At 52.8% G+C, this 21586-nt stretch overlaps 1 protein-coding gene across 1 annotated transcript; it reads left to right on the forward strand.

Annotated features, from left to right (window-relative positions):
* Positions 1-1083: 1083 nt before the first annotated feature.
* On the forward strand, positions 1084-19463 carry MYOC (myocilin). The gene is made up of 3 exons (XM_077824299.1): positions 1084-1651; positions 13993-14121; positions 16865-19463. Exons 1-3 carry the CDS (start codon positions 1084-1086, stop codon positions 17647-17649), a joined length of 1482 nt encoding a protein of 493 aa, XP_077680425.1. The 3' UTR covers positions 17650-19463.
* Positions 19464-21586: the final 2123 nt, after the last annotated feature.

Consider the following 21586-nt stretch of genomic DNA (forward strand, 5'->3'; position numbering starts at 1 on the left):
AAAAAACCAAATTGCCTTGTTAAAAAATGTGCTGAGCTCCGCACACCCTGCCCTGGACCGGAGAAAGGCTGGTGCTGGTCAAGACCGAACAAGCCCATCCCTTCAGCAAAGGGTTCGGAAACGTCCTAACCCACTCGAGTCCTCCAATGAACCCTCCAGCAGAACCAGGGCAGATTTTACACTCCTAGAGCTGCTAAGGGAAAAAAGAAGCTACATTTCTCCCAGCCTCTGTCTCTTGGGGTAGGTCTTCACCACAGTCAGGGTGTGTGACTGCAGCAGAGACCCATACCTGAGCTAACTTTGATCTAGCTAGCATGGAGACCAATAGCAGTGAAGCCGTAGCAGCATGGACTTCAGCGTGGGCTGTACAAGCCCACCCGGGACCCTGGGTATGTACTGAGGTGGCTAGCTAGCTGCCTCCCCTTACACAGGTTTTTTAAACACAGGCCTTATACGTGCAGAACTCGGAGGTTTAACCCAACTCAGACAGCAACTGCCTGCCTGATCCAGCTCTCTGCCTGCCAGCCCATCAGCCCATCCTCTCTTACAGACAGCAGTCTAGTGTGAATCCCTCCAGCTTCCCTCCATGGGAGCTGTATCCCCCACATCCCTAAATACACTGATTCTCTGGGCTGGCAAGCGTGACAGGTTATCGTTGGAAAAGAAAACCCTAGTGCTCCAGTCCCCTCTCGCTCGCGCTGATTTTACAGCAGTGTCACCCCATTGCATTCAGCAGAGCAACTCCTGATTTACACCCAGAGACCCCAGCCCCGGGTGGAACCCTTGGCTTGAGTCTGAACATGACTGTGCTGTTTGCTGAGAGTCCGGCCGCGAGCAGGAGGGAAGGTAGGGATCAGAGATGCTGTTCCTTTAAGAAATTCTAAAGCCAGCTCTGGAAGGTTCCTGTTATTCCATGGCTCTGGCACAGCAACCCTCTCCCCCCGCCCGCCCCGAGTCCCAGCTGTATAAATGAAGCTCTGGTGGGCGTCCCTCACTCTGTAGCCAGCAGCACAGGAAGCAGCTCTGCTCTCCTACTGACGGGTACTGTGTGCAGTGCCGACGGGGGCAGCATCCATAACAAAGATGCTCGTGGTTTGGCTGTTGCTGTCAGTGGGGCTGGCCCGGGCGGCTCTGGGGAGCACGGCCCACCTCAGGAGGGCCAACGACAGGAACAGCAGATGCATCTACTCATTCGTAGTCCCCAGCCCGAATGAGGCCAGCTGTCCAGAACCGGGCCAGGCAACGTCAGCCATGTGGGAACTCCAGAGGGAGAGCAACGCACAGCGTTCGGAGCTGGAGTCAGCCAAGGCCAGGCTGAGCCTCCTGGAGAACTTGGTGACCCAGCTGCATGTGGCGCTGGGTGCAGGGGACTCCTCTGCTTCCATCGTGGAGCTCCAGAGAGAGCTGGACAGGCTGAGGATGGAAAGAGCTCAGCAGGAGTCTCAAGTCAGCAGGCTGGAGGCTGCCTACAGCACCCTTGGGCAGGAGAAGTCCTTCCTGGAAGAGGAGAAGAGGCGACTGGAGCAGGAAAAAGCTGAGCTGGGAAGGAGGCTGGAGAGCAGCACTCAGGAGATAGCTCAGCTGAGGACCAGCCAATGTCACCAGGTCAGCGAGGCACCTGTCCAGGACTCCCAGCAAGGCTCCCAAGAAGGTAAGCTTCATGGGAACTTACCCAGTCTCACACTGAGTTTCCCTTACTCCTGGTTCACCCACATGGCCTTGCTGTCTCCTTTGCAGCAAAGGATGCCCATACAGAGTCTGCACCTGGATGTATGTGACTGTCCCTTGGAGCGTACAGTTGGGGTGTGGGAAATAAGTCTCCCTTGCCTAGATTCCTGTCCTTAGACCATTGTCTGGAAGGGAAAGGATGATGGTTAATGCACTGGACTGGGAGCCAGGAGACCTGGCATCAATTACCAGCTCTGCCACAGACTTTCTGGCACATCACTTAATCTATTTCCCATTCTTTGTCTCGTCCACTGGGACGGTAGACTCTCTGGGGCAGGGGTCGTCACGCTGCATGAAACTAACCCAACGGGGTTGTGAGCCCCTTTGGAGCTTCCAGCTGCTCCAGCAGCAACAATCAACAGCAAGAGACTCCAGGGGGCCACCTCCGCAAGAGGGCTGAGGCTCTAATTAGAGATAGGCCCAGGCCCAGACGCCCCCACATTCTGAGGGAGTTCAGACCCAGATCTGAACTTAGTGGCCAGAGCCCATCTCATGCTGCAGAGAAGGGGAAGGGTTACAGTATGTACGCACAGTCCCTCGTCTGCAGCCAAGCACCCCAACAAGCTGGCTCCAACAGACAGACATCCAGAAGCACCTTTCTTTGGCATTCCCTCTGCTGTGCCTTTGTGCAGGTGTCCGTCTGTCTGTCCCTGCCCTGGGGACTATATCCTAAGCTGTAGTGTTGCTTTCTCCCCCATCTCTATCTCCCCAATGTACTTAGTTCACCATTGCCCTTCCAATTCCTTTCCCCTTCCACCAGCAGGAGAGGACCCATTCTTGTGCTAAGCAGTCTGGGACACATGGGATTAATGGAGCTGGGAGCCAGCAGGCTACAATTCTTACCTGAGATGGGAGCTATGGGACAGACACCCTATGTGCAAGTGTCTTGGGCATTTAACAGAGAAACCCTGCTGCAGGGCAGAGAAGAACATTGCAACCTCAGTGAGACTCCGATTCCTTCCTGTGAACATGCGGAGCCTTGCATGGGTGGTGGGTATATAGGCCAGGGGAGGCTAAGCCTCCCCTGGCACAGCCATCACCGCACCACCCTGCTGCCGGACACCTGGGCTGTGGTGGCCCTGCTTATTTTCCCTCCCTGCTGGGAATGGGCTTCTGCTGGAAGTTTTTTCTTATTTATTATGTGCCATGCAGTTTCCCCAGGCGGCTGAGAAGATGGTATCTGCTACTCAGCTTCCCGGGTCCCTTGGACTCCCCAGGGAAATTACTGATGAACCTGGACGCTGAGTAGCAGATATCGCCTCCTCAACCTGCATGGTGCATATAAAAGCTCAGTGTTCTTCGCCCACTGCTGCCTGGCTGCTCCTCTCCACCACTCCACCCCCTTCTCCAGAGGTCCCCGCCGCCGCCGGTTCCTCCTCTCCTCTCCTCTCCACTTGGCCCCCTCCCTGTTCAGCCCGCTCACTGCTGCTTGCTGCGTCCTCCTCTCCCCACCCCCTCACTTAACCCTCCTGCCGCCGCTCAAGTGGGGAGGTGGGGGGAGGTGAGGAGGGATGCATATGGCAAGCAGTGCTGGGGGGGCCGAGTGGGGAGGAGGGGGGAAGGAGGAAAGGAGGGATGCACATGGCGAGCAGGGAGGGGACCGAGCAGGGGAGGGCAGAGTGTGGGTGTGGCTGCAAGCGGAAGAGGAGGGACGGGGAGGTAGCCTCCGGCAGGGGAAGCTTCACCCACTGCCCATGGAGTCTTGGGATGGGGGCAGTGACTTCCCAGTTTCCAGATACCCCCAAAAGGGGAAGTGCTGGACCTGCAGTGCAGGTCGGAGCAGCCCTACAGGGGCCTTAACTTGCATCCCAGCTGTAGCAACTCTCCCGTGGGTTGTGTCTCCTGATGATAACTGGGGCATAGGAAAGCCCACAGGTGCTGATTTTTGTTTTTGCTGGTCTTATTGGAAACCTGGGAGGTGGGTGGGCATAAACCCACCCACTTCTAAAGGCCCCTCCCCCAGCCTAGCGGGAGGGACCACTGGACCCAGGGACCAAGTAAATGCGGGGGACAACTACTGAAAAACCGGGGTTGGAGTGAAGGTCAGAGGTTCAAAAAACAGATACCGGATGGGGACACCGAGCAGAGAACTCTGGACAGCGCCCACTGCTCCTCAAAGCTGTCAAGGGAGCCAGTGGATGCTGCCCAGTGGAAACTCTGCCCGGATGCATGAGACTAGGGAGGAACGGAAATAGGCCCCGCAGTCGCAGAGCACCCCCTCGTCCAACATCCTCCTCCTGGTATTATAGATGGAAACTTTGGCCACGGCCAAGAGGAGGTTGACGAGGAGGTCTCGTGAATTCATGGGGCCACAGATAGGGTGTGCAAAGAGGAACAAGTGTGGGGAGAAGTGCAGCCAGAACCTCAACAAGAGATTCTGGAGGAGCCAGAATAGGGGCTGCAACCTGGCGCATTCGAGATCGGCGTGCACGAGGTTCTCCCTCACGCCACAAAAGGGGCAGGCCTCGGGTAAAGGGGTGAACCGCGTCACATGCACACCCGGGCTCACGGCTCCATGAAGGAGCTGCCGACCGATGTCCCCGGCGGGCTGTGGGACCAAGGTGGAATAAAGGCTGGCCCACCGGGGTTCCTCACCCTCTTTAGGTGGAAGATAGTCCTGCCATTTGGTGTCGGGGCGGGATGCGAGGGTGAGGAAGTGTAGTTTGTGGAGCACGAGCGTGTACAGATGGTTTCTGGGTGCAGTTCGAAACCGGACCGGCTGCAGGGTATGCAGCCGGCTTGGAGTGTGGGAATGGGGAGGCCTCGGGGGCTTGCAGAACAGGGGCCCAAGAAAAATGAACGGAGGGCCAGGGGTGAGGGGTGGGTGGGGAGTGCCCTCTTGCAGGATTCGCCGCAGGAAAACGAGAGAATCAGGTGACAAGGTGGCCTTCACCTCCTGGAGTACGCGCCTAGGGGTTGGAAGGGTGGAAAGCCCCATGCATCGTCCGAGCACGCAGTGCTCCACCCAGTCCCCCCCGTCGTAGTCCAGGAGGTCTCCGACTCTGGTGGTTTCTGCCAGGACCAACCTCCAACACACCGAGGGAGACTCCGCCACCTGCACACATAGATCGAGGTTGTGTAGCAGGGGCTCCGTGAGGAGGTCCGCCCCCTCGGTGGCCACAAAGGATCTGGTCGCCGAAGAAAGCGTCCAGGTCCGGAGGAGGTCGTGGTAGAAGACCGGCAGCTCGGAGAGGTCTCGCGGAAAACCTCTCGGATGGAGAAAAAAGAGCTGCCGGTCATATCGGAGCCCTTGGAGGCGGCAGAGGAAGGCGTGTGCCAACATGCTCCATGCCAGACTACCTGCACCATAAAGGAGCCTCTACAGGGCCTGGAGGCGGAAGACATGGACCTGGCTGCGCAAGCAAACCAGGCCCTGTCCTCCCTCCTTCAGGGGAAGACTCAGGACCCCTGCAGAGACTCAGTGCAGCCCCAGCCAGAAGAACTCCAGAGCCATCCTCTGGAGCCTGGCCAGGATCCTCTGGGCTGGGCTCAGGGTGTTGAGCCGGTGCCAGAGCATGGAGAGGACTAGCTGGTTTTTGCTGGTGGGTGTGCCTCTCCGCCTCCTCCCTGCCCGTGCGAGTGGTGGGCAGAGCCTCAGTAGGGTTTCCAACTTGCTACTGGCACAACACCAAACACCCTAGTCCTGCCCCTGCCCCAAGGTCCCACCCCTGCCTCGCCCCTTCCCAGAAGCCCCACGCCCACTCACTACATTCCCCCTCCCTTGGTGGCTCATCTCCCTCCCTTTCACTGGGCTAGGGCCGGGGTGCGGGAGAGGGTGAGGTCTCTAAATGGGGGTGTGGGCTCTGGGGTGAGGCCAGAAATGAGGGGTGCAGGAGGGGGCTCCAGGCTGGGGGGTGGGGATGAGGGATTCAGAATGCAGGAGGGGGCTGCGGGTTGAGGCAGGGGGTTGGAGTGCAGGAGTGAGTGAGGGCTTTAGGGTGCAGCCGGGGATGAAGGGTTCAGGGTGTGGGAGGGGGCTCTGGTTTCCAGCCAATGGGAGTGCAGAGCCGGTGCTCGGGGCGGGGGCAGCATGCAGAGCACTGTGGCTCTCCTGCCTAGGAGCCGAACCTGCTCGCTACTTCCAGGGCGCAGGGACTAGGGACTAGCCTGCCTTAGTGCCACAGCACTGCTGACCGGACTTTCGACTGGGTGTTCCAGTTGAAAACCGGACACCTGGTCACCCTAGGCTTCAGGGAGGAAGAAGCTAAGTGGGGGCAGGGCCTCAGGGTGGAGGGAGGGTGGGGCCTTGAGGCAAAGATGCTAAGCGGGGAGCGGGCCTCAGGGCGGAGCCGCTCAGTGTGGGTGGAGCCTCAGAATGGAAAGAGGCTGAGTGAGGACAAGGGCTTGGGGCAGAGCACAGGCGGAGCAGGGGGCGGGGACAGGGGCGGGGCCAGAGTCCAGGCATTGGGGCGCACAGAAAATTAATGCAGCCGTGCAGGTGCTGAGCACTACCTATTTTTTTTTCAAGTGAGTGCTTGAGCCTGGAGCACCCACGGGGTCAGCGCCTATGGGAAAGCCTCAGCCATGCCATCCACAGACACCCCACCCCAGCCCCTGACATGCCTCCCACACCAGAGGATCCTGTAGGAGGGATGCACATAGCCAGCCACAGCAGCTGTGCCCTCCCCCATACAGGGATATTCCCAAGCAGGCCCTTAGGGCTGCTTTGCAGCCTCTGCCCAAAAGGGCTGAAAGAAATCACCCCGAGAGCGAGTCCTGTCACTCTGCAGACTCAGATTCTGCTGCACCTGACCCACTGCAGGTATCTGAGATGCCCAGTCCTGCTCAGCCACACTTTCCACTCCGTGACATAATGCCCAGACACTAGGCACTCTAACGGGTCAACCACAGATGAGGAGCTGCCGCACGCTGCCCTTCCTGACAAGGGACACACAGGGCTCCCACACAGACAAAGGCCAACACAAACTCAGTGGCCACTTCTGAAGATTTGACCGGAACCTGAACACAAATCAGTATGGCATTCGGAATACAGCTATAGACCCAAATGTTTTTAAATGTGTGCTACACCTCTAAATGTTGAGGAGGGGCAGCTGCCATTTTGTGTTTCTGTTCAGCGGCAGAGTGTTACTGAGCAGACTGATGTGTGCTCTCCGTCTCCTCTGGAGATCTTGCTTGTTTCCTTAATCTGCATAAGAGAGTCTCCAAGGCAGAGAAACGCACATGTTGTTTTGTGGCTAGGAAAATGCAGGGGGTTATCCCCTCAGCTGGGATAGATGGAAGGAGCTTGGTTGATTTACACCAGCTCATGGTCCAGCTCCCTCTATTTCCCCACATCCAGCGATGCCCACAGAAGTGCCACCCAAGGCACCAATCCACTACTCTGCCATCACAGGAACTATTGTAAAGCGTCTCATCTTCAGCTCTGCTGGGCAAATACAGAATTGCTGCCTCATCTCAGGGCTCCTGAGATGTCGAACACCCACTCATAAGCCATAGGCACCTTTAAATGAAGTTACACCACAACGTACATTTCTCCCTGCAGCCATTTCTAGCTTAGAACTTGGCTGAGCCAAGAGGGGATAGTCAAGAGCAGCCCTGAATGCTTAGTAGATGGATCCCTGGTTGCAAAGTAGAAAACACCCAACGAGAAAGAAGACCATGCTGCCCTGTCCAGTGATTGAAGTATTCTGACACTCGACTGGCCCATTGTCCTGCTACACCTCTCTCTGGGGCCATGTTCTAAGGGTTTCCCTTACAACCAGGCCTGAACAGAACCCTTGAATCCCAGCCTCCTGCCCCCCCCCAGCTTTGGGGAGAGGGGCACTTAAAATCTGTTCCGGCCCCTGATCAGAACAGAGCAAAGTGCTGAGGGTTTCTTAGCATCTCTGTTCTGGCCAATGGAGTTAATTCATTCTGGGAAGGAGACTGGCTGCAGGGCTGGGTGGCTGTGGGTCCGTCAGGCTCCATTAACCTCTCAGCATGGCACAAGGAAGTGCAACCACGCTCCAGAGCGATCACGTCCTGGGGGGGCGGGGCAGGGGTGGCTGTACCAGCCTGGACACCCCTTAGCACTGTACTGAGTCATGTGACCTGACAGCAGCCCCTCACAGCCCTTCTGGCCCTTGGAGTCATTCCAGTCAGTGACTTGACTGTACTGAGAGTGAGGCAGGGGAAGGAGACAGCGAATCCCTGGGAAACTCCTTTACTCCAAGAAGTCGGCCACCTGTTTTCTCTCGTGGCTTAGACACGCCCCAGGATAGGACACCCCTCTTCCTCTCCCACGGACCCGGCTGAGGTTCAGTGCCCATACCTTTCTAGCCAGCTGTCACTGCTGTTTGCATATATATCACCCCAATAACTCAGCCCAAAAGGCGTCTCACGTGGATTTAGGGAGCCCCTGAGCTAGCATGGCCCTCGAAGGCAGAGAACTCCACACATACCAGGAGGCAAAGTATGATGAAGCCCTACCCACTGCCATGGTAGAGGGCTGCACTCCTGCACCCCTAATGCAGACTGGTGTCTGCAGCGCCCCTGCTCTCTTATCAAACCACATGCCCTGCACTGTTTCGAGCGCTTCTGGCACCAGGAACAACAGGAGGCTGCTCGCCCTGCCTTGCTTTCACACTGAGCGCCTGGTGCAATACCACCTGCCCGCCCAGAGGAAGCACTCTCCTCCTGAGTGACAGCTCCCATGGGCTCAGAGGGGTGAAACCTGCACACCAGGGTGACTTTAGCCCAGGACATTAGCTAGGTGTGCAGGAGTCTGGCTTACCTCTCTGGCGTGGCTCTGCTTCCATTGCCCTCGGAGGACAGTCGCCATCTCCCTTTCCACAGCACACCCAGGCAGCTCTTTCCACTTCCTGGGCCCTTTCCTGGAGAAGAGTCTTGCGCCTTTGTCCTCCCCAAGGGTCTGCCCTGGCTTCCCACCTCAGTACAGGAGAGCAAAGGGGGGGCTTCCTCTCCCTCTCTTTGGAAGCTCCTACATGGGACCTCCCCCACTTAAGATCAGTTAAACATATTAGGCCTCAAACCCACCCCACTTCTCTAGCTCATGCTCTTTCCTTCTCTTGCTTTCACTCTTCCCTCTTCGGAGCCCCCATCCTCTAGACCAGGGTTTCTCAAACTTCATTGCACCACGACCCCCTTCTGACAACAAAAATTACTCCATGACCCCAGGAACGGGGATTGAAGCCTCAGCCCTCCTACCCCAGGCAGCGGGGCCGAAGCCCAAGCCCCACCGCCCTGCGGGGGAGGGGGCAAAGCTTGAGGTCTGTAGCCCTGGGCAGGGGGGGCTGGAACCTGAACCCAGCTGCCCAGGGCTGAAGCAGAAGCTTGAGCCCCACAGCCCAGGGCTGAATCCGCCTGGCTTCAGCTTCCACCCTGGGTAGGGGGCTTGGACTTTGGCTTCAGTCCTAGGCCCCAGCAAGTCTAACACCAGCCCTGATGATCCCCTTAAAACAGGGTCACAACCCACTTTGGGGTCCCAACCCACACTTTGAGAACCGCTGCTCTAGGCCTTCTTTCTCTGGCCCTTTCCACTCATTTTCCAACTCACCCCCTTCCCGGACTGGCCACACAGCCCCTACTGACCCCTATCAGGGACCTTCTTGCCCAAAACACCAACCACATCCAACAGTTATCCCCACTCTCAAACTCCCAACACTGCCGAGCAGAAAAAAGCTGTTTTATAGCCTCGTCCAATTTCCCAGCAGGTCTTGCTGTTGCCTAGCATCCCATACTTCCTCTGAGAACTACAAGCCCCAGAATTCCCTTGGCCAGGGCTGTCAGGCAGCCAGGCTGTAACTGATCTGAGCTTCCTAAAGGGCCACAAGGGCCTGCTAACAGCAGCAAAATAAAAAAAACTTTATTTCCACTTTATCCCCTCTTAACTGTCCCTGCACTGTCTGAAAACCAAACACACATTGGCCTTGCTGGGCTAGCAGTTAGGCACCTTGCATCCTCTTCTGTTGTTCTGGGGCTGTGCCTGCATGCCTCCCCAACTCTCAGGACGAGGGCAGGTAATTGAGAGTGGAGATTGAACCCAGGGGGCCTCAGGAGTTGCAAAGCACAACCCTTGACTAGCTGAGCTAAAGCCCCAGCTCTGTTAGCTCAAGGCTAGTAGCTGATTCATAAATCCCTGTGTAGTCCAGCCACTAGAGGGGGACAGAGAGCCAGAAAGATGGGCTCCTCCCACAATGGAGAGCAATGGTGCAGGTCTCTGGTAACGATGGACACAGGATACTGAGAATCGGAGTCCACTCAGTGTCCACAAAGCCCAGCTAAACCCTGTGGTGGTGGTGTGGGGGGGGGGGGTAGAGGAGACCCCCTGCACCTTCTGTAGGCGGGGCAGGATTTTCACTCAGCACTGAGATGGAACCCTGCTGCTAAGTGGGTTCTGTTCAGCTTTTCACACTGGTGCTGGCGAGATATCCATTTACTCTTGTGCCATCATAGCTCAGGGCTGAATGGGTTGACCTGCGGCCCGAGGAGGAATCAGCAAAGATGGGCCCCTGGCTCATAACACCACCACCACTTGTCAGACTAAACCTTTGGGTGGGTCCAGTTAGCGGGCAGTTCTCTTCCAACACTGTAGGAGGTACTGTGGTCAAGAGGGAAATGCCAATATTTTGCTGGCCAAAAGGATTGGCAAACCTGAGCCAGCCCCTGAAAACAGCTCTCTGTTCAGTGGGTCTTTTTAGGGCCTGCAGAATTGAGTTTGACTCATTTATAGGGAGGGACCAGCTGTGAAACGGAGATCTATGTTTAGTCAGCACACGCGCACGCAAACACTTTGGTGATGTATAGCCCCCTCTCTAATACCCCCGTGTAAAATTATTCTCCATGGCCACAAGTCACTTAAGTACAGGCCTAATTTCAAACACACAGGTAGTCTCATTGATCTCAATGGATTACTCACATGCTTATGTGCCCTGCCTACTTGAGGCTCACGTGGCCAAAAGAATGAAAAATCCAGGCTCTTTGGCTGTACTTTGTAGAGAGCCTGTGGACTGATTGCTTTTAAAACTACAGGGCAAGTGTATTTCCTCTCCCTGCTGCAAATCTGGGTTCATTTTCTGGAAAACAGGTGTCGGTCAATTTGTCCCAGGGCCAATTCTGAAATACCTGCGGCTGGAGTCAGCTACTGCTAATGAGCCCCTAGGGAGGTTTTCCAGCCCTAAAGCAATACCAGGCATGAAGCAGAAATGAGTTTGTTGTAAGTGTGTGATTTTCCCTTCAAGGGAAGCTGAAAGTACAACTGTGATGCATGGCCAGAAAGGGTTAAACATCCTGCAAAATAAATAACCCTCAAAAGATATATGGGGAGATAACTTTTGTGTATTTACATATATATGCGGAGGATCCACAATGTAATCAACAGTCCCTATGCTGTATTCTGATAGTTCCGAGATCAAAAGAACATCCTAGCATTTAAATAAATTGTGAATACAGGATATCTCGGTATTCATCTCTCTTTGAAATGTACTGTGAATAGTGAAAGAACAAGCAAATTGCCTTATGTTAATTCTAAAGCTACAGTGATGGACCTCCTTCAAAGTCATCCTAATTATCTTTTGTTCCTGGAGGAACTCCCAACTTGTCAAAGAGGACATGAAATTGTATAAAAGATCCTTGGGTCCTGATTCTGTCATCTCCGATCTGCTTAAGCTTCATCTGGGGAAGTTTGAGTTGCAAGACTGAGGTCCCAGTTATGCTGGTACGCCCTGAATATGATATTTGGACATTGGACTATAACCTATGAACTGACTTCTAAAGGAACTCTTTGCAACCAGAAAGCTCACCATCTCTGCTATCAATCTAAACCTCAATGTATAATCTTTTAACCATTCTCGCTCTCTTTTGTTTTTTAATAAATTTTAGTTTAGTTAATAAGTATTGGCTGTAACGTGTATTTGGGTAAGATCTGAAACATTCATTAACCTGGGAGGTAATGTGTCCGATCCTTTGGGATTGGTAGAACCTTTTCTTTTATATGATGAAATAAGATTTACAGAAATGTTCATCATATTTGACGTGGGTACCTGGATGGAGGCCTGAGGCTGGATCACTTTAAGGGAACTGTGTTGTTTGGACTTCTGAGTAACCAGTAAGGTAATAAAGAAGCTGTTTTATGCTGGCTTGGTAAATCTAAGTACTGGAATATCCACCAGCTTTATGGGGATTGTCTGCCCCATTCTTCGCAGTTCACCCTAATTGAGTGACCATAGCTGGCCCCCACTAGGACCCCAGTCACAACAACACTTTGCCAAGCATTAGAATTAAACAGTGAATTGTGAGAAGTCATGACTGTCAGACTCATAACTATGGCGTCTTGCATTTACACTGCATAGCTCCTTTCGTCCCAAAGCGCTGGCCAGACATCTGATGCTAAAAGCCCTCAGCGACGGCCTAACTCTGCTCCAGTGGGAGTTTTAAAATCCACCCCTGCAACTTGTCAGATCTCTGTTTGAAATCTCATTGTATGCTGAGCAGGCCCTGGCAGTGGGAGCTGAAGCGATTGGTTCAAAAGGCCGAGTAGCCCGTGGTGGTTTGCCATGGCTTTCTCTGCCCCTTGGATTTCCAGCATGGCTTAGTTAAAACAGTTTATGATGTGTAATAAATAGCCGGACCTGACCTGTCAGCTGGAATTCTCCATGTAATGCAGGAGACATTATCCAAGTTGATAGGCTCCCAGTGTTACCTGTATTAAAGATAATATGATATAGAATCATAGAATATCAGGGTTGGAAGGGACCTCAGGAGGTCATCTAGGCCAACCCCCTGCTCAAAGCAGTACCAATCCCCAACTATAACATTCATCCAGGGGGGAGCAAGGGTTACTGCAACATGCTTACGATTAGAATCACGTTCCTCTGGGACCCTGTAAGAGGAACCCCAAGGTACTAGATTTTGCTACAGCTGTACAGCCCTGCTCCTTTCTCTACTGCCCTTCCTTGCTGAGTCTGCCTTGAGTCCCCTGGCCAGCAAGACACCAGTTAGCTCCAATGCGCTGCCTTGTCTCACAAATGGAGCACACAGGCTCAGTGGACAGAATGAAAGAGAAACCGAGGACACTGCTGGTGGTGTACAGTGAGTTGGATTTATGCTGTTAACGAGCCTTGACCTTGTCCTGAAAGTGACTTTCCGAAGGAAGGAAAGACCCACCCTTCCCACTGCCGTGCCCCAGTGCCCGCTGACATTAAGCGGGAATCTGAAGAGAGTTAAATGTTTGTTTTGCACAGAAGCAAAGGCTCCAGGGTTGATCCTTTTTGAAGCCACTGCATGATCATTCTCTACCAGTGAGCAGAAATAGGGGAGCTATCCGATACTCCTGCCAGTAGCCGGTAAGGATTTTGAATGACACTGCATCTAGACCTCAGCAGCAGTGTAAAACCGTAACAAGCATCCACAAAGCCAGACACACCTGCAGTACACACACCATCTTGGCTGCAAGCAGAACTTTCACTGCAAAGGCAAATGGTGTTTGAAGACCAACAGAGTGGCTTCCCTAGCCTGCACTGAAGGTGGGTAAAGAATAGTGTTTTCAAAGGGCTGGGCACGGTGTGACAGACCCACAGGGAAGCGTTACGGAGCACAAGGCGTGGGCACATATACCACCAAGCCATAGGAGAATAGAGTTAGTGGCCTGGTCCGGGACAGGCGCTCTACTGTAATACACAATGTACAGCACCTAGCGCAGTGGGATGCTGGTCAACAACTGGCACTCCTAGGTGCTATCGTAATACACCAAATAAATAATGTACAGCTGTTATCACACATGCGGCCTTGGGGTGCGATTGACGCTCTTAGATGCTAGGATAATACAACTAAATAATAACTGCCCAGGACAGGGCAGGTCTTGGAGTGATGGAGAGAGGCCATTTTGGCCAGCCAAGCATGGGTTGGGCTGGATGAGGAGACCTTTACAGGGACAGATTTCTCCCTCCTCCCGCACCTATTATGGGGTTCTAACATTAGCATCCAGTGTTGGCGTTGCTACGTGGGGGGCAGAGGGGGAGCAGTGCTTGGATTCAAAGAAAGCTTGCTCCCTAGGTCCCAGGACATCAGCACGTTTCTGCCTTACCTGCCTACCTTGCCATGCTAATGGCAGGGCTAGTGGATTGCTGAGTGCATGTGAAAGAGAGTGCGCGTGATCATTTGTGCAACTGTGCTTGTGCCCAGCTGAAAGGGCATGTCCGGCCATGCCCAGGAGCGTGTACACACCCTTCTACACCCTGCCAAGCCACATCCTCACCCTGTTCCTGTCACCACCCTCACCGTGTCTATTCCCATCCCTCCCTGCAGTTTCCAAGTGGGATCTGGAGAGTTTTGACTATCAGGAGCTGAAATCTGAGCTGACGGAGGTGCCCGCTTCCAGTGACTTCGAGGAGCACCCCTCCCCCAGCCACCCTGCCACTGGGGACACGGCCACCGGTACAAAGATCACCTTGATGCCTTTCCTTCCTTGCGGGTTCATAGAGCTAGGCCTCATCCTTCTAGCACCATCGCAACAGATACTTTTCTTCTGCCCCCGCCCCCCATCACCTTCACTCCCAGCACCAGGGGAAGAGCCTAGCTGGGGAATCTTCTCTGCCTCACAGCTTCTCTGCCTCTCACCTCCTTTATTTGGTTCTATTTCATCAGTGCTTCTTATTATGCCTCCTTCTCTCGCCCCACTTCCCCACCTTGCCCTGGCCAGCCTGTCCGTCCTGACCTTTGCCGAACCCCAAGCCATCCAGGCAAGGGTATTGCCACCTGGTGCCAGACCCAAGAATGGAGTTCAAACCCCTGCTCCAGCAGCCAGACTGACTGTGCGCACCTCCAGACCATGAGCACAGGCTGGAATCTGGCTAGCCGCAGGTCTGCCCCCACGGCAGAGAAGGGAGCAGGGCTGAACTTGTCCTCTGGAAACGACAGTCTCTTTTGGCCAACTTTCTCAGGCACTCACTGACTATTTCCTTAGGCAGCCCCCAAACAACTACACCAGAGAGGACTCCAAATACAAAATTCAGAGCAAGGTCTGCATGCCCACCACTCTGCAATTCAGGGCCACTCGTAACCTGGGGGTCAGGCCCATCTCTAAGTAATAAAGCATAACTCTTAGTACAGAACATATGGGGATTTCCCCCTAGCTCTAAGAGCTAATAGAATCAGGAGGCTGCTCTTAAAATGAGGTCGTCAGGGGTGCCATGCCACGTTTCCTTCGGGTTAAGCAACAAACTGTGAGCTCGAATCACTTTTCTTTGATTAGCCCATCCCTGCTGTGCTGCCACCTCTTGTGATTTCTCACACACTTTGGCATTTTCCCAAAAGCCCCAGCTCCTGTAGGCGTGGGATTGCACGAGCAGCTCAGCTTTACTTTAAATACAAGTAAATTGCATGGCAGTGGAGAAAGGCTTGAAAAGGTGAAGTGAGAGCCTGCAAAAGGCCCAGAAACCCACAGGCAAAGAGGAAGCAGCCACAAATGTTATTTAAAACCATAATCTCATGATTATGGAGGGTCAGACTCAGAATTTTGGAATCCGCTGGGTTGGCGATACCGAAAATACCCTTATGGCCCATGTGCAATGGAAACAAGCCCTGGCTTCAGCTTTGGTGTCACACCACAATGGACCTCCACCAAGACGGGGCGGGCACTGTCCACAGCTATGTCAGCACCATTGCTGGAAGGGGGTCACTGACCTGTTTCTTAATCCCAGAGGTAGAGCAATGGAAGGGATGGTGCTGGTTGGGTGGCTTGTAGCTAAGCGCTCTGCATTGGAACACTGGAGGCCTGGGGTCATTCCCAGCCCCAGTTCACCGACCTGTGCCTGGTGCTGTTACACAGAGTATGACAGGGGAAGAGGGAAGGCCTCCTGCTGCTTGTAAACCACCTCTTTGGCCATCGAAAGGAACACCCCGGTGAAGTCCAGCTACGGAAGGGTGGTAGCAGATGGTGGGCAGGAGAATTGTTAAAACACCCTCTGAACTTGCTTCTCATTGACTTAGTTCATTGTGGCCAAAGACTCCTACGTTTTCTGGGCTAGTTTCCTGTAACTGTTTTCCTCCATGCCGGTGCTTTATGTGTGTCCATCTACGCCCTGCAACCCAGCCTCTGCCTTCCAGAAATAGAGCAGGGCCCCAGGACATTCCTACCCTTGGCTTCTGACTTCCACTGGCTGGACATCAGGAGCCATTTCTAAAACTAGGATTTAGCAGCTGACACTCTCTGCAGCAGCCTCATCAGATCAGAGTTCATATTACGGATTCTCCCTCATCCTACCTGAAATGGGTCGTCCCCAAGTGGGTCTATTAAAACACAGTGCCTGGGCTGAGGTCCCACTTGAAAGACCAAGACGTTCATCTCTTTTTTCATCTTAACCACATTATGAAAACCTTTAAATATCACCAGGGCAAAAAAGTCTGTGCTGTGAAATCCCCTTCCAAACTATTCACCTCCTTTCTTTCCTTCTCTCTTCACAGAGTGATCATTCCTGCTTCTTCTCTTCCTTTTCCTCAGCTCTTTTTTCTCCTTGTCCTCTCCTCTTTTTTCTGTCTGCCTGCACTACCCGGAGGAACATAGCCTAGGCCAGTGGTTCCGAAACTTGTTCCATTGATTGTGCAGGGAAAGCTCCTGGCGGGCCGGGCCGGTTTACCTGCCGCGTCCGCAGGTGCAGCCGATCGCGGCTCCCAGTGGCCGCGGTTCGCTGCTCCAGGCCAATGGGAGCTGTTGGAAGTGGCGCGGGCCAAGGGACGTACTGGCCATGGCTTCCAGCAGCTCCCATTGCCTAGAGCAGCGAACCGCGGCCAGTTGGAGCCGCAATCGGCTGCACCTGCGGACATGGCAGGTAAACAAACCGGCCCGGCCCTCCAGGGGCTTTCCCTGCACAAGTGGCGGAACAAGTTTGGGAACCACTGGCCTAAGCAATGCTGGTGTGTTGACGAGTGCTGGAAGGCTGCTGTTGGTAAATTGAGGGGGGGGTATCTCCTCCATCAGCTTCATGGAATTATTTACTTACTTAGAATCCAGTAAACGATCTTTCCTGCTAGTTATTGCTGGGTTAATGCAGTATGAGTGTGGTTTTCATGGATTTTAGCCTTTCGGTAGGAAATCTGCCACTGGTGACAGACAGAAAATAACTGAAGGTCTTTTTCTCAATCCCCTTGCCCCCCCCCCTTTTTTTTCTTCCTTGAGCAGGGTGCGGACAGCTGGTCTGGGTGGGGGAACCCGTGACCTTCCGCAGGGCTGAGACTATCGCTGGCAAGTATGGCGTGTGGATGAGGGACCCAGAGCCTGTTCCCCCCTACACGCCCAAGACCACTTGGAGAGTTGATGCCATTGGCACTGACATCCGCCAGGTCTTTGAATACGATGACTCTGATCAGTTCATGAAGGGCTATCCCTCCAAGGTCCACATCCTGCCCTGGTCCATGGAGAGCACCGGAGCCATCGTATACAGGGGATCCCTGTACTTCCAGCGGCGCAAGTCCAGAATGGTGGCCAAGTACGACCTGAAGACAGAAACGATCACAGTCCAAAAGGACATCCCCAGTGCTGGCTACCATGGCCAATTCCCCTATTCCTGGGGGGGGTACACAGACATTGACCTAGCTGTCGATGAGATGGGGCTGTGGGTGACATACAGCACAGACAAGGCCAAAGGGGCCATCATCCTCTCCAAATTGGATCCAGAGACCCTGGAGGTTGAGCAGACTTGGAAAACCAACATCCGCAAACAAGCTGTGGCCAACTCATTTATGATCTGTGGCACCTTGTACACCATCAGTAGCTACTCAGCCCCAGATGCCACGGTCAACTTTTCCTACCATACAGCCACCAGCACCAGCGAGCCGCTGAGCATCCGCTTCGAGAACCGCTATGGGTACAGCAGCATGGTGGACTACAACCCCACAGAGAGAAAGCTCTTCGCTTGGGACAATTTCAACATGGTCACCTATGACATCAGACTCTCCAGGATATGAGGAGCCTCAGGGTGGGAGGAGGACACGCCACGCTCATTGCTAACTAGCTGCTCGTGGGTTAGGGGCAAGTCTAGCCAGCTGTCAATCTCATACACTCACTCTTCCTATTCTTCCTGAGCTTTCCTTGGACTCAGCCCTGAGCCCCTTACTCAGGCAGAGTGCTCATTGAGCTGGGCAAAGACTCCAGGCTTGGCCCTAGATCAGAGGTTCCTATTCTGAGAGCACTGGTGGGGCTTAAATAACGATAGAGTGGGAATAACCTTGTGCCACTTGGGAACATACATGCAATAGGTGTTACAGCCCTGTCGTCACTCCCCTTGCCTCTCTCTGAATTACACATGGGATTAATTTGGACAATATAGAAAAAAAAAAAAGTTGTTAAGGGTTATGCAACATTTGGAATGTGTGGGCCAACTGCACAGGGATAGATCTAGAATGACTAAATTTGCCTGCACCCTTGGCTAAAAGACACAGATTCCAGCCAAGCAGACCAAACTGTTCACAGCAAGAGGCAGATAATATTTTAGGGGAGGGAGGTGGCTGGGTACCACCTTCACAGAATGGCTAATAAAAACCCAGTGACCATCAGCAAACCATATTCCTGCCCAGCATCAGCTGAGACAAGGGGAATGGGCTGAGCAGTCAACACCGGGCATTAGCCAAGGCAGCATTGACAGGAGGAGATTGTGCAAAGTTGTATCATGCCCAGATTCAGTAGGAGAACATCAAGGCCTAAAGACCTAGCTCCAACACCCAAATAAGCCAATGAAAAGACTCCAGCTGACTTCACTGGGCTTCAGATTGGGTCCTTAGTGGGTTGACTTGGCAGAGGCAGGGGTGTCTCAGAAATGTGCTGCAGGAGTTAAAAATTACTAGAAATCCCGGGTAGTAGGTGCCCTGCAAGAGAGCTTTCAGCTGCTGCATATAAACCCTTTCATTGCCAGCCTCTCTCCTCCTAAGCACAGTGCACGCGTCATCAGGACCACGCTTCCCTTGGGAGCCAACCAGCCACCTCTACAGATTATCATGAGCAGAGAACGTGGGAGAAGACCGGAACTCACCCAGCTTGGTATCTCTGCAGCGTAAGCAGCCTCTCTGCAGCTGCAATTGACCAGTAGCTAAAGCAGGAGTCAAAGATGGGCCCAAGCTGCAGAGAGGTGAGGTCCAATGATCCACACCTCACTTAAGCATAGGGCTGGTCTGCTCTAGGGGCTTTGAGTCTGTTCAACGTCTCACACAGTTACACAATAGTCATTGAGCATGCAGGGCTCCGGCCGAACTAGCCCCCTACCTGCAAGAAACATGGCCGCTTTAGCTCCCCTTCCATTAAAGACAAAAATGAAGCAAGACTTGTTTAACACAATTCTGTTAAGTCATTAGACATTATAGCAAAATAAATGTAAGGAGGGTTGTTGTTCATGAACAACGGGATCCTAGAATTTAGGGCATGATCTCAAATCCACTGAAGTCAATGGAAAGTCTCCCATTGACTCCAGTGAGCAATAGAACAGATCTCTATTTATCCCAGACTATGGTTATTAACTCAGAATGAGAAGCATCATCTAACTGTTCTTGCTGTTTCTAGCTTTCAATCCAGACAACTCCACTGATTACACTGTACCTTAGACACCCTTTGGGATAGGCATAGCATTAGATCAGGTATGGCTAAGCATACAGCTGTTTTTAAGAACACACACATTTAGTATACAATTCCTGTAGCTGGCTTGGTTTTTCTGTTTGTTTTAAAAGCCTAATCCATGCAGGTTGCATTGAAGCCTCCTGGATGAAAGTGAAGGTCTGATGTGCTGATGATTACGTGGAAGTAGTCTGTGATAATAATCGATAATAAACCCTCTCCCCTCACAACAATCCACAGTGGCAGCTTCTTGTTTGCAGATTTTTCATTTCACTGCAACATGCTGGCGGGAATTCCAGGCTACAGGAAACTATAGGCCACCTTTCCAGGAGAGTTCAGTCCCAGCAAACAGGGCTCAATTTTCAGGAGCTCAGTTCCCATTTATGCACTAAAATAAGAGGCCTGGTTTCTAATTTAAGCTCCTCCACAGGCTTGCTGGGTGACTTTGCTGGGTCACTTCCCTGCTCTGTGCCTCAGTTTCCCATCTGGAAAATGGGAATGATGATATTGACTACCTTTATTAAGGTCAGTAGATAAGAGCTAGGTATTACTATTATTAAAGCCAAGGGGAACTTTGCCATTGACTTCAATAGAGCCAGGATTTCATCTACTGAACAAATATCACCATGACTACAAAAACAAATGCCACTGTAGAATAAGGGGAGGCAGAGAAATGGAAAGATTTGCAGCCGTTAGTAGAGAGCTGACTGATTACAGAAAAGATGGGAAACCAACATTAGCTGGTTTAAAAATATCTAATTGATTACCTTTTACAGTCAATAGAATATATGTTAGCTGTAACCTCTAACTGATGGTGCCTCAGATCATCTGTATTTGATTATCTTGAGGGGATGGAAAGAAATAACTTGCATCAGCCCTTTCAGTATAAAAAGGTCTAAATCAGCATTAAATCTTGGAAAGTTGCATGTTAACACATCTCTCTCTACATCACCTGGGAGCAAACCACCTCTTTGAGCATGGGAGCTAAACCCAGCATTTCTGGACAGCCTCTGGCTGAGAGCAGGACTGACAGAATCTTGTTTTGCATCTATGGGCATAGCCTCACTGCAGCCCAGCCCCGAGCAGCCCCACTGCAAAGCCATACCCAGTTACTGCATTCTCACTGCAGCTACATTCCCCTGGGCATGGCGCTAGGGCATCTGGGGCACATCCCATGAGTCTTTGTGCTGCATTAAGTGGGCTGCTATTTGTCCTGGGGAATTGTGGGAGAACTTGTCTGCCCTTTATGTGGTTTTAAGCTTCCCTTGGTCTGAGTAGGCTTCAGCATGGCCTCTTCTTTGGCCTCTCTGACACCCCTTCATGGAAGAGAGACCCTGTGGCCCAGCTGCCCTAGGCCCCCAGGACCTATGCTGCCCCCCAAGACACCCCAGTAACATAAGCACACCATTTGCCCGAGCTCCATCCGACTCTGGTTTACCGTTTACCCCTTCAGGGACGCACTGTAGCGGAAGCAAATAGAGCCAGGCTTGGCCTAAGGACCTCTCACCCAAATGCACACTTTACTCAGACAGAGCACAGACCATCTAGAAACCAACCCACACCTGAATTCCCTGCCCTGCATTCTAGCTCCCCCGCTTCCCTTGGGAGACTGGGAGGGAGGGAGAGGGAAGTCAGATTCTCTCTCTCCAGCCATTTCACCACCTCACCTGCTCAAGCTGTGGGGAGCTGCTGCAGCAGAGTGGGAGAGGGAGAGAGAAAGAGACATTGACAGAGACAGACACACGCATCCTTTTATAAAGTTCTTATTCCCTATCATGTGATTCCCCGCTCAGCCTCATCAGGCAGTTGGAGTCTCCCAGCCCATGATTATTTGGTTACTAGCCCACCTAGCAAAATCTGTTCTCTCCATCTGGCCAGCTTTTTGCCCAAGGAGGCTTCCATTTGAATAGAAGACCATTGAAGTTTAATGACCCTGCATCATGGCTGCAAGAATTTCTCCTGACACCTCCTGGGGGTTTTAGCTCACTCTGGAGGCTATAGAGCCAAGGGGAAGGCACAGAGGGGTTTGACAATTGGTTTGGATATAATTACATACAAAGTTCATAATATTCAACAGAAGCCATAAGTTGTACGTAGGTCCCTCTCCCCAACTCTCCTCAGGTACTTAGCCCCAGAAGAGTGTGAGGGTGTTTGCTAGCTTGGGGAAGCTGCCCCCTGCCGGTACGGTCAGCTGTGTACCAGCTCTTGCTGGTATGCAGTACCGGACCATACCAGTTTACTTTCACTTCTGTCTGTACCAAATGACTGACAGCTAGCTAAGGTGAAGGCAGTTTCTAAAAA

Source organism: Eretmochelys imbricata, chromosome 8 (assembly GCF_965152235.1).
Source record: "Eretmochelys imbricata isolate rEreImb1 chromosome 8, rEreImb1.hap1, whole genome shotgun sequence".
NCBI lineage: Eukaryota > Metazoa > Chordata > Testudines > Cheloniidae > Eretmochelys > Eretmochelys imbricata.